Source organism: Scardinius erythrophthalmus, assembly GCF_964197995.2.
Source record: "Scardinius erythrophthalmus genome assembly, chromosome: 3".
NCBI lineage: Eukaryota > Metazoa > Chordata > Actinopteri > Cypriniformes > Leuciscidae > Scardinius > Scardinius erythrophthalmus.
In genome coordinates, this window is record NC_138223.1 from 51,143,949 (window position 1) to 51,161,733 (window position 17,785).

The window sequence follows — 17,785 nt, forward strand, 5'->3', positions numbered from 1 at the left end:
CTCAACAAAATGATCTCGTGGCCACGACTTAATCTGACGTTCCCACGAGATATTATGACGTTCCCACGACTTAATATCACGTTCCCACGAGTTTATATGTTGTGGCCACGACAAAAATAAGTGAACCGAACATGTCCCCTCCCGGTCACCGTAGATACCAATACTTTTTCTTACAGTTTTAACAATGCCAATGTAAAAAACAGTTATTTCTTAAATTGGTATGAGATTTTTCAAAATTATGATTAGAAGAAAAAATTAAATTACACTTAAAGGCATATCACACCAACAAACTCCAGCTAAATGTCAGGGGTGTTTTGGAGCAAACATGAAAAAAGTATTAAAAACAAATAAAAGTGATGCAGAAACCCATGTTTTGTCATTAACAATTTTAATATTGATATTTTTAAATGGAATCAATACCAAATAAGTAGCTTGTGAGAATCGATATATATCAATACTGCAGGATCTATGAGCCCTTAAGGTTTGTACAAGCAAATATGAGACGATCACAAATACAACTTAAAAACTTAAAAACATTTAAAGCGAGAGTTACAGGAACACAAAAGAGAAAATAACAGAAGCTGATTATATTGAGCACAAAAAAAATACATTTTCCATTGTGAATGAATTCCATTATCAGAATAAAATGATGAAAAGCAGGAAAATGTTGTAAAATGAGAAAGCATAGATTGTTTGCCACAACTGACCATCACTTTAGGTGTTTTGACTGAATTTTAACATATATTTAGACAATAACAATTCACCAGCTTTTAACTTTCATTGAAACCCACTGTTACATCATGTTTCTTAAACTATACAGAAATCAATCTCTTGTGACTCATCACTGATGATACCTGTCAATCATCAGTGGCTCCGCCCACAGAGCTCAGGATTGGTTCATTTGTGCTCCGCCTCTCACTGCAGAATCTTCCTGTTGATCTGAACAAACAATAAGATGAAGAAAGACTGACTGAAGTTCATCAACAACATTATAAAACCTTTCACAAGATACATAAAACAATCACTCTATACTGAAGAGAGTTTTATTGATTATATTGAGAAGAGCTGCAGGTTCTGACACTTACTGATGGATTCTCATGTTTAGAAAAGCTCTGAGGATCAAGAGTATTCAGGAGGTCTGCGATCAACGGTCTGTGTGAAAGAGAGCGAGAGATCGGTCATGTGATCATCTGTGATGGAGTATCTGACTTTGAATTCTCACTTACTGTGAGTGTGTCGTACAGGTCAGAGGTCGTGGACTTGAGCTCAAGAGCTGTATATGTGTCTTCATTGGGATCAGAGATCTGCAGGAGAGACAGAAGGACACACACATTGTGAGTTCATGTTTTAACCCTCTGATGGTCTTCGTTTGGAGTGACACTCGTGGTCTCCAGACAATAACATGTTTTTGTTACAGAATTTTTTTTTTTTTTTTTTACAAATGTCATTTTACTCTGTTTATTAATGTTTTTACTCCACATTTGTGGAGGATTTATTATATATTTAAAATTTATATAAATATTTTTTTTTTTTTGGTTTTTATACAAAAACAGCTTTTTTATGTAAAATTCACTTTATAAAAGACCTAAATTTCTAAATTTCATTTATGGAGATTTTTTGTATTTTAAAAATACAAAATTTTAAGGCAACCAGGTAACTTACATTTAACTTAAAAATGTAAGTTACCTGGTAGCCTTAAAATTTTGAGTTCATTGAAATTAAAAAATTGAGTTAATGCAACAAAGAGATTGGTTTAATAAATAGAAACTCAAAATATATTTTATCTGAACAACATTATCTAAGTTGATTTGACAAAAGATTATGGTTTAATAAATAGAACTTCAAAATATATGTTATCTGAACCACATTAATTATCTAAGTTGATTTGACAAAAGATTAAAAGTTAAGAGAACAAATCATGAAAATATTTTTTTACAGTGTATTTATTTATTTTTTTGTTTGTTTTTTTACATTTATTTATATAAATTTAAAATATATCATAAATCCTCCAAAAACTGCACAGATGTGGAGTAAAAACATTAATAAACAGAGTAAAATTACATTTGTTAAAAAAAATATATATGTTCTGTTACAAAATGACATGTTATTGCCATATTTGATCATATTTGATCATTTTATTACATTGTTATTTTTCAAAGACCATGAGTGTGACTAGTTTTTTCATTTAACATAAAAACAGATATCATTACAATTTTTTTTTTTTTTTTTTGTAGATCTAGAAAGGGTTGAGAGCCGTAAAAAGTTGCATGCCATTTGGACAAAAAACACATTTTTTTTAAATGTAATGTTTAGAGGATCTTGATGGAAATCAGTTTTACTGGATCTAGAACTGAAGAATCGGGTGTTTGGTCACGAGACTCGTGTGTCTTATACTCTTAATATCTGTGTACGGCTCATAGCGGCTGTAGGAAACATCTCTCATGCAGGAAAACACTGTGAATAATTGAGATCATCTCACCTCCTTCATAGCAGATCTTCTGTTCATCCTTTTAGTAAGACTGTCAGAAGAAAGATGAATAAACAACACATTTAAAGGAGAACTAGTAGATGTGAAAGATATGAATAAAAATTATAATAATTCAGCCAGCGCTCATTTATTCTGGCTGAATAAACATCATTTTTATTCATATCTTTCACATATACTGCAGTCAGATTCACCCGTGTTCACTCTGAAGGAATCACTCACATTGACTGGGCACTTGTAATGACACATCAATTTTAAAAAGAGGATAACATGGTGTAGGCAACACCAATTTTTGTCGTTGTTCTCTGTATTGACAGCACTCCAAATGTACAAAAAAAATGAGTTAAAATGTTAAAATTGACCGGAGTTCTCCTTTAACGCCGCAAATAACTGCGATTTCAGGTTTCAAACAGAGATGGCGACAATGAGGCAAAGCTTACGCACTACCGCTTTAAATGCAACACTTAATCTAAATGTAATACAGTAATTCTTTATATACAGAAGTAGATTTTTTAAATGAACTTCTTACCAAATGTACATCACAAAAGCACCTGATGCTCCGCCGAGTAAAACACCGACAGCAACACCGACAGTTACAGACGAGAAACATCTGACTGATGAAATACAGACAAACTCACACCAATGTTTAACAGGACTAGATCAGACAAAATATACTGACAGATAAGAAAGTAAGCAGGAGTATGTGGTTAAAATACAGAATATGATTCATAAAACTCACACATGACACACAAAGTCACAGCATCAGAGTATTTCTCTCCATGTTCATTGATGGACTTGCACTTGTATTCTCCACTGTAATTAGAGCTGATCTTTGAGATGCTGAAGATTCTTCCAGATCCTACAATCGTTCCTCCTTTAATCCAGCTGATTTCTGCAGGAGGGTTTGAGTCACTGGTGCAGTTCAGAGTCACTGAATCTCCCTCCACTATTACACCAGATGGACTGATGAACGCTGAGATGTTCCTGGGAGGATCTAATACAGAGAAATATTCTTATCATTAAAGGGTTAGTTCACCCAAAAATGAAAATTCTGTCAGTAATTACTCACCCTCATGTTGTTCCAACCATGTAAGTCTTTCGTTCATCTTCGGAACACAAATTAAGATATTTTTGATGAAATCTGACAGAATTTTGACTCCTCCATAGGCTTCCAGTGTGACCGAAACTCACCGGCCCAGAATAGTTATTAAAACATCGTTAAAATAGTCCAAGTAACTACAGTGGCACTACATTAAGTTTATCATGCGACGACAATACTTTTTGTGCGGAAAAACAACAAAAATAACGACTTTATCCAACTATTAGTGTTCCTCAATGTGGGCCTCTGACGAGAGTTCACGGGAGCGCCAGGACGCATGCGCGAGAACTGAGCTTACGGCGTTCTTCTTCTACTACTACTTGTTACTGACTGCTCAATCCTTGGGAGTATTACCGCCATCTACTGTACAGGATGACGTCCCGACATTGCCGGGTGCGCAAAACGGTCAGTAACAAGTAGTAGTAGAAGAAGAACGCGGTAATCTCAGTTCTCGCGCATGCGTCCTGGCGCTCCCGTGAACTCTCGTCAGAGGCCCACATTGAGGAACACTAATAGTTGGATAAAGTCGTTATTTTTGTTGTTTTTCCGCACAAAAAGTATTGTCGTCGCATGATAAACAATGTAGTGCCACTGTAGTTACTTGGACTATTTTAACGATGTTTTAATAACTATTCTGGGCCGGTGAGTTTCGGTCACACTGGAAGCCTATGGAGGAGTCAAAATTCTGTCAGATTTCATCAAAAATATCTTAATTTGTGTTCCGAAGATGAACGAAAGACTTACATGGTTGGAACAACATGAGGGTGAGTAATTACTGACAGAATTTTCATTTTTGGGTGAACTAAACCTTTAAAGGTGCCATGTGTAAAAATTGAGGTAAAAATATCCAAAAAATGAGCTACACTTATCAAAAGAATGAGAAGAAATAAGGGCGATTATGTCATTAAAAAAATGTCAAGTTATAGTGCTGCAGAGATATCAACCTGAATTAGCATGCTAAATTACTAGTGTCGTAATACCAGTTTCGGCCATGGGAGGCGGTATGCGGGCAACATAACCACCAGCCAAACATGCAACACCCGAATAACTCGCACGGCTTGTTGGCGTACTTGAACCTGATGCTTTTTTATTTTATTTTTTATTCACATACATATATTCATATGCACTTGAGATAAAACAAAGAACAAAGAAATGATCATGCATGTGAACTGGTCCCCAAAGAAGCTATCTAAAGCTTATACTAGGGGGCCATGACAAACAAGAAAGATGAAAGATGTGTGGCCTACATATAATACATTTCATACATCTCATTCATACAACAAATAGTAGGAGATCCCATTTAACAGGTACAAATTTTGTTTAACAGTTTACCTTGAGGTTGAAAGATTAATACTGACATACAGTACCAGTCAAAAGTTTGGAAACATTACTATTTTTAATTTTTTTTGAAAGAAGTCTCTTATGCTCATCAAGTCTGCAGTAAAAAAAAAAAAAAAAAAAACAGTAATATTATGAAATATTATTACAATTTAAAATAATGGTTCTCTTTTTTAATATATTTTAAAATGTAATTTATTTTTGTGATGCAAAGCTGAATTTTCATCAGCAAGTACTCCAGTCTTTGGTGTCTTATGATCCTTCAGAAATAATTCTAATATGATGATTTGCGCGAATCTTAAATGGAAACGCGGCTAGTGACCCCTTGGCTTTCACAGCACGCATAATCCTGTCTTTGTCACTGGGATTGTGGAATTTTATGATCATCGCTCGTGGTCTGTCATCCTGCTTGGGTCCAACGCGGTGAGCCCGATCAATCTTCACCCTGCCCTTGCCAGTCTGGAGGCCCAATTGTTTTAGGAGCATAGATTCAAGGAATATTTTCGGGTCAGTCCCTTCAATTCCTTCTTTTAGATTCAGGATTTTGAGATTGTCCCAACGACTTCGACTTTCCAGATCGATCACTTTGTCGTTTGCTGTTTTCAGCTGTGTTTCCATTAAAGCCACTTTAGTTTGAAGTATCTTAACGGAATCTTCCACAGTTGATATCCGCTCTTCTGCCGATTGAAGTCTCTGCTCATTTTGTGCCACTACAATTGTGAGTTTATCAGTGATTTTTTTTAGCTTATCGTCCATTAGTGTAGAAATAACTTCAGTTAATTCAGCAATCAAGGCAGCGTTGTCAGCCCTCAGCATCCCCATGCCTACTTGTTCCTGAAGCGACGCGTAAACTTTTCCTTTCAACTTTTTCTTCTCTCCTCTAGTGATATTAGGAGCGTCCATACGCTGTACTGTTACTTTAGGCTATATTTCAACTTGCCCATGTAAATGCCAACTGAAAACCATTTAAACCGCAGTTCCCTTTCAGTCGCTCACGTTCGACGTAACGTCGACGTGACGACGTAATTGGGATCACTTCAGGGAGCCCTATCAACTTCGAGTGTCTACAGAACGAGCCAATGAAAGTTGGCGTGCGTGAATCGCGTCACGCTCCCCCGCCCCGCCGCGCGGGTATAAACAGGAAGCGGGCGCACGCACACATTGTCTTTCACTTCGGAGCCGAGTTTCTGTGAGACTTTTTTGTCTATGAGAATCAGCCTTGAAGACTTCAAAGAGGATCATCTCTCTCTGTTCCTGTGTTGGTGTGACGGCGCGATCAGCGGTGGCCGCGAGCATTGCAGCTCTCAACTGCTGTTTTCACAGCACTGTGTTTGTGTCTGTGTGTGTGTGTGTGTGTGTCGGTTCGGTGGGCGTTTCCCCTGTGTGTGCATTCACACTGCGGCTACCCCTGGGTGCCTCAACACAAAAAGAGAGTTCTAAATCCTTTTTTATTTTTTACTAAAAGAGCAACACAAGCGTGACCCTGCGTCTTTTTCAAGATGTCATTCCGCTTGTGCGTTTCTGGATGCCGTCGTTCCCTGGCGCCAACAGATGGCCACAGCAGTTGCCTCTCGTGTTTGGGCATTCAACACGCTGAGGCAGCTTTTGTGGATAGTTCATGTTCCCATTGCGGGAATATGACTATCGCAGCGCTGAGATCGAGACTTGCTTACCTCAAGGGAGGTGCAGTCCCCTCGCCTATGCCCCGATCTAGTGTCTATTCTGCCCCGCAGAATAGACCTACTTTGGCGCATGACCAGGGTGATCTGAGGATTACCGTGAGGGCTTCCCCGTCGAGTCATCCTCCGCGGGCCCCTCACGCCTCACAAGCGCTGTCGCCACTGGGGCCCCTTAGTGGACGCCTTGGTCCTTCTCCGGAACGACCAACCGTTTCCTTTGGGGCTCCGGCTGATGACCAGATGTCGATCGCAGCATCGGAGGGGGAGCTGTCCTCTGGAAATGACGACTCGGCTGCGTTGCCCCCCTCGGGGTGTGTAGCGTTGTCCGAGCCGGATCCAGAATGGACTGCTATGCTTTCCCGGGCCGCCGAGAAGGTCGGGCTTGCGTGGAATCCTCCACCACGTCCCGAACCTTCTTGGTTGGACGATTGGTTTCTCGGGGCGGGCCGTGCTGGTTCTCAGTGCGCCGCCCCGGTACCTTTCTTTCCGGAAGTGCATGAGGAGCTTTCTAGGACGTGGAAGGCACCGTATAGTGCCCGAAGCCGTTCTAGTGGCTCCTCACCCCTCGCCACCCTCGACGGCGGGGCAGCTAAGGGGTATGTGGATATCCCCCCAGTGGAGCGGGCCGTCGTGATGCAGCTGTGTCCGGCGTCCGCTTCCTCTTGGCGGGGTAATCCACGCCTCCCGTCCAAGGCCTGTAAGTTTTCGTCCGGTCTAACGGCGAAGGCTTACAAGGCCTGTGGACAGGCTGCTTCCGCCCTCCATGCCATGGCGCTCTTGCAGGTCCACCAGGCCCAGACGCTCATGGACATGAACGAGGGTGGTTCTGACCCAGAGCTCCTCCGGGAGCTCCGTGTGGCAACCGACCTCGCCCTCCGGGCGACGAAGGAAACCGCACGTTCAGTTGGTCAGGCGATGTCCACCTTGGTGGTCCAGGAGCGCCACCTTTGGCTCAACCTGGCGGATATGAGGGACACCGATAAATATCGGTTCCTGGATGCCCCTCTTTCCCAGGTTGGGTTGTTCGGCGACGCGATCGAGAGCTTTGCCCAACAGTTCTCGGCCGCACAGAAGCAGACGGAGGCCATCCGGCACATCCTGCCCCGGCGGACCCCTGCTGCTCCCACCCGTCCGCCGGCCGCAGACCCTCCGTCTACTCGTCGCCGTGGTCGGCCTTCTGCGGCGTCCTCCGCTCCCGCTAAGCCCCAGCAGCAGCAGCCATCATCCCGGCCTCAGCGTGGAGCAAGCCGCAGGAAGCCGACCCCGCCCGTCCAGGCCGCTGCCAAACCAGGAGGCAAGCGACGGTGCAAACGACCCTGAGACGGGCGGCCCAGAGGTGGATCAAGTTGCTCTTCAGGAGATGGCGAAGGCGCCACTCCTTCCCCCGGTGGAGGGCCGGGCGGAGAATCTTTTGTTTCCTTTTCTTTTTGTTCCACGGGTCAGTGGTACCCACATTTTCAAAAAAAGAGCAATTTCTGAAACCTCTGGGCCCCAAGAGGGCGCGCTTGGCAGTCGACGACGCCGCCATGCCTTGTCACTCCCGAGCCCCTCTTTCATCACCAGCGAGCAGCAGTGGCTGTGTTCCGGACGTGCTGTCGCCTCCACACACTCACTCTGCCCTTCGACGGAAGCAGGTATGTGCTGCACCACACACTCAGACCCCACTTCGGGCCGCTGTGCCGTCCGAGTCGGGTCCCTGCATTCCGCCCCACCCCGGGTACGTCTGTGGTGCCGTTAGTCCCGCTTGCTCGGTCTCTGGGAGCCTGGTTAACGCTTCCCAGCCCGTCTCGCTGGCTCATCCGTACCATCAGACTCGGCTATGCGATTCAGTTCGCCCGGCGCCCCCCTGCTTTCAGGGGCATCCTGTTCACCCGTGTTCTGGCGGACAATGCCCCGGTGCTCAGGGCGGAGATCGCAGTCCTACTGGCGAAGGACACGATCGAGTCCCTCCAGCCGATATGAAGACCGGCTTCTACAGCCTGTACTTCATTGTACCCAAGAAAGGTGGTGGGTTACGACCAATCTTGGACCTGCGCGTCCTGAACCGGTCCCTTCACAGGCTACCGTTCAAGATGCTTATGCAGAAACGCATTTTCAAATGCATCCGTCCCCAAGATTGGTTTGCAGCGATCGACCTGAAGGACGCGTACTTTCATGTCTCGATTCTCCCTCGACACAGACCGTTTCTCCGCTTTGCGTTCGAGGGACGGGCATATCAGTACAAGGTCTTACCCTTCGGGCTGGCCCTGTCGCCCCGCGTCTTCACGAAAGTCGCGGAGGCGGCCATTGCTCCCATGTGCGAGCGTGGTGTTCGCATCCTCAACTACCTCGACGACTGGCTTATTCTGGCCCAGTCGAGAGAGCAGTTGTGCGAACACAGGGACATGGTGCTCAGTCACCTCAGCCACCTAGGGCTTCGGGTCAACTGGGAAAAGAGCAAACTCACCCCCGGGCAGAGGATCTCTTTTCTCGGTATGGAGTTGGACTCGATCAGCATGACAGCGCGCCTCACCGAGGCCCGTGTCCAGTCAGTGTTGAACTGCGTGAGCACGCTCAAACGCAGAACAGCGGCACCACTTAAACTGTTTCAGAGGCTCCTGGGGCATATGGCATCTGCAGCCGCGGTTACGCCGCTCGGATTGCTTCATATGAGGCCGCTCCAACACTGGCTCCACGATCGAGTCCCGAGATGGGCGTGGCAGAGCGGCTCGTGCCGGGTCCAAGTGACTCTGCACTGTCGCCAAACTCTCAGCTTGTGGTCGGACCCTTCGTTCCTTCGGGCAGGTGTTCCCCTGGAACAAGTGTCCAGGCACTCTGTGGTCTCCACGGATGCCTCTACCACCGGCTGGGGGGCCACGTACAACGGGCATGCAGCTTCAGGTCTGTGGACGGGGCCTCAACTGCATTGGCACATCAACTGCCTCGAGTTGTTAGCAGTACGTCTTGCATTGAGCCGTTTCAAAACGCTGCTACTAGGCAAGCACGTACTGGTCCGTACGGACAGCACTGCGACCATTGCGTACATCAACCGCCAAGGTGGTCTACGCTCCCGCCGCATGTCACAACTCGCCCGCCATCTCCTCCTCTGGAGTCAGAAGCATCTGAGGTTGCTTCGTGCCGTTTACATTCCGGGCCTGCTCAACCGTGCAGCCGACGAGCTCTCACGGCAGCAGGTGCTACCGGGAGAATGGCGACTCCATCCCCAGGTGGTCCAGCTGATTTTCAGGCGCTTCGGGACCGCTCAGGTAGATCTGTTTGCCGCCCCGGACACGTCTCATTGCCAGTTGTTCTATTCTCTGACCGAGGGGACCCTCGGCACGGATGCTCTGGCACACAGCTGGCCCCGGGGCCTTCGCAAGTATGCGTTTCCCCCAGTGAGCCTTCTTGCACAGACCTTGTGCAAAGTCAGGGAGGACGAGGAGCAGGTCTTGTTAGTTGCGCCGTATTGGCCCAACCGGACCTGGTTCCCGGAACTAGTGCTCCTCGCGACAGCCCCTCCCTGGCCCATCCCTCTGAGAGAGGACCTGCTCTCTCAGAGACGGGGCACCCTTTGGCACCCGCGTCCAGACCTCTGGAAACTCCATGTCTGGTCCCTGGACGGGACGCGGAGGTTCTAAGTGACCTACCCCCTGCGGTAGTTGACACCATCACTTCCGCTAGAGCCCCCTCTACGAGGCGCCTCTATGCTTTGAAGTGGAACCTGTTCGTTGACTGGTGCTCCTCTCATGAGGAGAACCCCCGATCTTGCTCGATCAGAGCCGTGCTTTCCTTCCTGCAAGAAGGGCTGGAGCGAAGGCTGTCTCCCTCCACCCTTAAAGTGTATGTTGCCGCTATTGCCGCACATCACGATGCTGTTGATGGTAAGTCTTTGGGAAAGCATGACCTGATCGTCAGGTTCCTGAGGGGAGCGAGGAGACTGAATCCTCCTCGCCCACTCTCTATACCCTCTTGGGACTTGTCTCTGGTCCTTTCGGCACTTCAGAGACCACCCTTTGAGCCTCTGCAATCAGCTGAGTTAAAAATTCTGTCCTGTAAGACAGTACTCCTGGTTGCACTGGCCTCTATCAAGAGGTTAGGGGACCTGCATGCATTTTCGGTCGACGAATCGTGCCTAGAATTCGGCCCGGATAACTCTCACGTCATCCTGAGACCCCGGCCCGGATACGTGCCCAAGGTTCCTACCACTCCCTTCCGGGACCAGGTAGTGAACCTGCAAGCGCTGCCTTCGGAGGAGGCAGACCCAGCCCTGGCTTTTCTCTGTCCCGTTCGCGCTCTGCGTCTGTACGTGGACAGAACGCAAAGCCTCAGGACCTCAGATCAGCTCTTCATCTGTTACGGAGGCCAGCAGAAAGGGAAGGCTGTCTCCAAGCAGAGGATGGCCCACTGGATAGTGGATGCCATCGCCTTGGCTTACGAAGCCCAAGGCGTGCCCTGCCCGCCTGGGTTGAAAGCCCACTCCACTAGGAGTGTCGCTTCTTCCTGGGCGCTGGCTCACGGCGCCTCGCTGACAGACATCTGTAGAGCTGCGGGCTGGGCGACACCTAACACGTTCGCTAGGTTTTATAGCTTACGTGTTGAGCCGGTTTCTTCCTGTGTGCTCGCTTCTACTAGCCGGTAACACCGAAGTTCCCGCTCTAGTGTCGGCTTGCTGCGCCACTCCCTTCCTAGGAACGGATACGTGCGCTTTTTACTCCAGTCGAGTTCCCCATTGGCGAACCCTGTGAGTTCCTCCGCACCCCTTCGGCAGTCGGACGTTGCGGAGCGTCCGACGCCAGGCCTAGTGCTCGTATGCTTGTGTAACTTGTGCTAGGCTGGGTCCCTTATGTGGTGATCCCTGCGGCGATCCCATATGTGTTTTCTTCCACGACCAGCTCCCTGCGGTGAGCCCGTGTCTTCCCTTGGCAGAGTCTGCTCTGCCGTCACTGTCCGGTGTGTCTCCCCCTTCGGGTGGAGCCACCCCAGTGACATTCCATATGTCGCACTGCCCCTTCGGCCAGTCCATATGTGTATTCTCCACATGTTACCTCCCTTCGGGCAGGATGTGGCTCCGCAGCGTTCTTTCCCCTGGAGAGGTACACTTTCCCAGTGTTATCCTAGAGTTCCGCTGTGTGGGGTATAATGGAACAGCAGTTGAACTCCCTCTACGCAGGTCTTCCGCTCCAGCAGTTGGGGGTCTGAGAGTCTTGCGTAGGGCGCTGGATGTGGCAGCAACCGTGGCGTTTTCCATGGGATCCCAATTACGTCGTCACGTCGACGTTACGTCGAACGTGAGCGACTGAAAGGGAACGTCTCGGTTACTGATGTAACCCTCGTTCCCTGAAGGAGGGAACGGGAGACGTAACGTCCCGTCGCCACCGTTGCTGACCATCGCTGCATGGCCGTCACAAATCTCGGCTCCTCAGCGAAAAACAATGTGTGCGTGCGCCCGCTTCCTGTTTATACCCGCGGGGCGGGGGCGCGTGACGCGATTCACGCACGCCAACTTTCATTGGCTCGTTCTGTAGACACTCGAAGTTGATAGGGCTCCCTGAAGTGATCCCAATTACGTCGTCACGTCGACGTTACATCTCCCGTTCCCTCCTTCAGGGAACGAGGGTTACATCAGTAACCGAGACGTTTTGTTTGCAGACGAGCAGGTGCTTCAGGAGTGTTCACCTAATCCGCCATCTTGTTCATCCTGTTAAAAAAACCTGATGTCAATCGTGTAGAAAGTACAGCCCACTACTACATTTCAGTTCAGGGAAGAGAGCGGAAGAATGGCTGAAGCCCTTGGCAAGAGACCCCTACCACCACCACAACCACCCGCTGCAGGGAAAAAAACGCGCTCTGAAGCACAAATAAAATCAGATAAGAAAAGGAGCCGAACCCGAGTAAATATTGGCACTGCTTTCCATCGCTGGAGACAACTGATGGACATGAAAGAAATGAGGTTCGACTCCGAACTTGCAACATTTCTTTTGGATTGGTAAGTAAGATGCTGTTAGTATTTCGCTAGAAGTTTGTTTTATATGTTTGTGTAGTTTTTCCAGGAAGTTATAACATAGAAATGTATCGAAGGCTGTTCGATAAACGTGCTAATGTTAGCGATGGCTAACTGTTTGCGTTTCATAGTTAGCTCTACCCACAGATCCGATCTGGTTTTCACCTGTTATCTACCAGAGCCCGTCTCTACCAAGCTGATGCTAAAATGTAACATTACCTAAGAAGCTTGAAATGTCTTCGATGATAATGAACCCCAAATGGACGCACGCAGGGTCCGAAACTAACACCCGCCAAGCCAAGCGCCAAATGCGGGTAGATTTTCTGTTTGGTGAGTAAATCTCAAAAGGCTATCCACCACACTGGTGGGTGAATGTTCATACCAAAATATGAAATTTTAAGCGCTCTTCTGCCTCTAAGAACGAGCAGAGAGAGAGAGAGAGATAGAGCCCTGGCCGCGCGCGCGCACTCACTCACTCACTATTCAGAGCGGTCAAGTTTCCCCGTACTTTTTGACAAGCGTCCTTGACAGGGCGGCCAGAGCTTCTTTGCAGCTCAAGTCGGCGCCGGTGACAACTTTATTTAATGATATAAGTAAAAATATAATAAATATGTAGTATTGTAATATAGTACACATATATAGCACAATACTCTCTATAGCTCTTTTTTTCTTGCCAACTACGTGACCTATATTATGTTTATTAAATGGCTTTCCTGAGGTAAATGTGACATAATTGTTCTCCAGCTATGTTATTGACCTCTTCACGCTGATAAAAAACACTGATTGATCGATATTATGTATGAGTAATACATTTTGGTAAGTTGTAGCCTACTGTATCTTTCAACAGTGTTCGTGTTTTTTTACTAATAGCTAGTAGAGATGATCGGTACACGTGCGTTGGCTCGGCTTCGGCCATGGCTCTAGGGTCGTTGTGAAGGTAGGGGCGGAGCATAGAGACTATGCCGTTTCTCGTTTGTTACTCTAGTCTAGAGTAGACCAATTCACTTTCTGGAGGTATTCTGCCCCCATCTGGTATGGAATGTGGAGTATGACTTGATTTTTTGCCAGACATAACACATGGCACCTTTAACAATCATATTAAACTTGACATCACAGAGGATTTAATCACGTTTAGAGGATTTAATGTCACAAAATATACTCTATACTCATGTTTTGCATTTGTTAATCCACTAATTTGTTGATCACAGTTACTGAACCATCATTTACTCACACATGACGTTTAAAGTCACAGCATCAGAGTATTTCCCTCCATGTTTATTGTTGGACTTGCACTTGTATTCTCCACTGTCATCAGAGCTGATCTTTGAGATGCTGAAGATTCTTCCAGATCCTACAATCGTTCCTTCTTTAATCCAGCTGATTTCTGCAGGAGGGTTTGAGTCACTGATGCAGTTCAGAGTCACTGAAGCTCCCTCCACTATTACACCAGATGGACTGATGGACACTGAGACGCTCCTGGGAGGATCTAATACAAAAAAACAACAAAAGAAAAAACACTTTAACAATCAAATTAAATTTGACATCAGACTTATGAATCACCCTCCATTATTTCACCTGATGGACTGATGCAATCACAGGATTTATTGGATAGGAGGATCTGTGTCAAGTAGAAGGTATGAAAAATGAAAATATGATTCAACTCACACATGACGTTTAAAGTCACAGCATCAGAGTATTTCTCTCCATGCTCATTTCTGGACTTGCACTTGTATGTTTTACTGTCATCAGAGCTGATCTTTGAGATGCTGAAGATTCTTCCAGATCCTACAATCGTTCCTCCTTTAATCCAGCTGATTTCTGCAGGAGGGTTTGAGTCACTGATGCAGTTCAGAGTCACTGAGTCTCCCTCCACTATTACACCAGATGGACTGATGGACACTGAGACACTCCTGGGAGGATCTGTAAAGACAAAAATGTAAAATGACATGCAGTGAGACAAATCATTGCACAAATAATCTTCCAGAACTGGTTAAAAATAAAGGCAGACTTACACATGATATTCACATTTACAGCAGCAGAAGCCTGAGATCCATGATTATTTCTAGCAGAGCAATGATAGTCTCCGCTGGACTCAGACTTAATATTAGTGATGCTGTAGGTTTCACCAGATTGCAAAATCGTTCCTCCTTTAAACCAGCTGATTTCTGCAGGAGGGTTTGAGTCACTGATGCAGTTCAGAGTCACTGAATCTCCCTCCACTATTACACCAGATGGACTGATGGACACTGAGACGCTCCTGGGAGGGTCTAACACAGAGAAATATTGATATCATTAACAATCATATTAAACTTGACATCACAGAGGATTTAATAACATTTAGAGGATTTAATGTCAGAAAATAAACTCTATACTCATGTTTTGTATTTGTTAATCCACTAATTTGATGATCACAGTTACTGAACCATCATTTACTCACACATGACGTTTAAAGTCACAGCTTCAGAGTATTTCTCTCCATGTTCATTGATGGACTTGCACTTGTATTCTCCACTGTCTTCAGAGCTGATCTTTGAGATGCTGTAGATTCTTCCAGATCCTACAATCGTTCCTCCTTTAATCCAGCTGAAGTTCAGAGCAGGAGGGTTTGAGTCACTGATGCAGTTCAGAGTCACTGAATCTCCCTCCACTATTACACCAGATGGACTGATGGACACTGAGACGCTCCTGGGAGGATCTAAAACAAAAAAACAAAACACTTTAACAATCAAATTAAATTTGACATCAGACTTATGAATCACCCTCCATTATTTCACCTGATGGACTGATGCAATTGTAGCGTGTGGGTGACGTAGATGTCACTCATTGGTTATGTCAAATCAGGAAACGCGTATTTAAGTAGGCTGTGCCTGTGTTGTGATGCGATCGGTTGTAACATCCGCCCTATTGTGTTGTCATTCCGGCTCGACGTGTTGCAGGGAAAAGGTATGTGTAAGTGTTTGCGGTTGATCTATTTTCTTAGGATATAACTATTAAATATTCTCTGTTGGTGCTGGTATAGACTGGGAGCTAGCATGCAAATCAGTTGGACCACTTGATACAGGAACAGATAGGTTGGAGTTGGCTGGTTGTTTATTCAGGTGAGTGGCGTTCACGTGGGCTTAATGTTGGTGTGCGTGCGTTTATAATGTGTATCATTGCAGCATTCTGTGGCGTGGGTCGTTTAGTGGCGTCTGTGCACCAGCTGCAGTTCACCTAAGTGAACAGAATCGTCATCTTCGGTATGTATTGAGCGTTTATTCCACTGTGATTGATTTGACTATATTCTGACCCTTGATATCTTTGTGTTGGATAGGTTGGGCATGACGTGCTGCAAAATGTGTAGTTTCTCCTTTTTCTTGTCTTAATGATACTTTGTCTGGTCGTTATTGTATGTGTCCGTGACTTAAGTTGATTTATTAAATTTTTTTTTTTTTTTTTTTGTAAAGACTAAAAGGAGTTATTCTCCTCTGTTCGTAGATTCATTACCGTGATTATTTCTTTATATCTGATTTTGATGACATTATTGGGGATGCTGGATTTTTGGGCTGTGTAAGTCCAGCTAACTGTTCCATCTTGACCCTATTTATTGTTGTTTTGGATTAGCCTACACTGCTAGTGGTGTAAAATTGTTTATTGTATTTGTATTTATTTCTTTTTTTGTATTTCCATACAGGAGCTGAGGGCCACTTACGTGGGTGTCCTGGGGCTGTGGTAGTGGGGTCTCCCGTTCACTTGAGAGTGCTTTATTTCACTTGTGTGGTGTGGTGAGGTGTGAGTATGGAGTGAGCTTTTCTTTTTGCTTTCCTTGTAGGCCACTTCCAGCTGGGGGTGCCCAAAGTAGATGTCCTCCAGCCCTGTATGGTCATGTCGATGAACGTGTTTTTTTTTTTGTCTTCTTTGGTAATTTACCGTTGCCGTTATTGACATCTCAACTTTTTGATTTATTTCTTTGTCAATTATTGTGTGTATGTTGAATTAGTATTTTGTCTAATGCTTCGTTGAGGGGTGGTTTTATAGTGTGACTGAGGCTTGTTGTAATAAAGTATCTTTTTGTAGAACCCATGACTCTGCCCAGTTACTTGCTGATAACGAACCTCTGTGCTCTGAGTAGATAAAAGCCGGTGGCTTGTAATTCATTCTTAGGGTGCAAGTCCCTAGGTGGCGCAGTCGACAACCAAAAATTATATTAACCCTCTGGGGTCTGAGGGGTTTTTGGGGTCCTTGAGATGTTCTGACATGCCCTGACATTTGTGCTTTTTTCAGTTGCTTATAAACATATTAATGGCAAAGGTGTAAATTCACTCTATTTAGCACAAACAGGGCTACCATAATATATGAACAACTTGCATGTACATGTTTGTATTTTTGATAGAATAATGTTTATGCATGGTTTTTTCAAAAACAAAAAACTAAAGTTTCTGAAATAAGGCCATAAAACACATTCTAAATATATGTAAATAAGACTTTTGACAAATGGATGACGTTGCCTAGAATTTTTTCTTCAAAATTATGTGAAAATCATCCTGCCTAATCATTCACATAACACAATACATTGATTTAAATCTTGTAAAACACTTTTTGTTTGGAAAGGCCATATGCGGGTGGGCGTGATTCACACCTGTGGAGTCAATGGGGCCCGCATAATGAGGCTGCATACGTAATGAGCCTTTCATTCAGGTGTGTGAATGAGCCACAAAAATGCAAGGACAATATATAACTGGTTTGTTGTTTTTTTCCACAAATTTTGCTTGCAAATTGTACAATATCCAAGGTAAACATTTCTAGTAATTGTGCAGTTAATTGTTCTCATACTGTATTTTCAGATTTGGAATATATTCTCTTCCCAAATGTGTCACTAATAAAGCATAATAAAATTATTTAAAGAGAAGGCTTATAATGACCTTTTAAGATTTTGTTTACATCTATCCTTATATATATATATATATATATATATATATATATATATATATATATATATATATATATATTTTTTTTTTTTTTTTTTTTATACAATTAAGGTTATACAATTACAACAACATTTAAAATTGTAACAATATTTCCAGTGTAATCTTTCTTTGTATTCGCGATTCATATTAAAACAGTATTTTTGCCAGCTGTAGTAGCTCCACAACAGTGCGCATCTGTGCGTTCGTTCGTTCATTCATTCATACACAGAAACGCAATTCATATTTAAACAGTATTTT

The 17,785-nt window shown here is 44.8% G+C and overlaps 1 protein-coding gene across 1 annotated transcript in view; it reads right to left on the bottom strand.

The window, feature by feature from the left end:
• Positions 1–374: 374 nt before the first annotated feature.
• Positions 375–17,785, bottom strand: part of LOC308688260 (Fc receptor-like protein 5) — a 69,614-nt gene continuing 52,203 nt past the window's right edge. Inside the window, exons 14-23 of the mRNA XM_081361217.1 lie at positions 15,019–15,276; positions 14,594–14,848; positions 14,247–14,501; positions 13,813–14,067; positions 3,225–3,479; positions 3,015–3,099; positions 2,480–2,519; positions 1,227–1,304; positions 1,086–1,152; positions 375–939 (exon numbers count right to left, since the gene is read on the bottom strand). Coding sequence (XP_081217343.1) covers positions 1,120–1,152; positions 1,227–1,304; positions 2,480–2,519; positions 3,015–3,099; positions 3,225–3,479; positions 13,813–14,067; positions 14,247–14,501; positions 14,594–14,848; positions 15,019–15,276 — 1,514 coding nt within the window. The 3' untranslated portion in view covers positions 375–939; positions 1,086–1,119. The remainder of the gene's footprint in view (positions 940–1,085; positions 1,153–1,226; positions 1,305–2,479; positions 2,520–3,014; positions 3,100–3,224; positions 3,480–13,812; positions 14,068–14,246; positions 14,502–14,593; positions 14,849–15,018; positions 15,277–17,785) is intronic.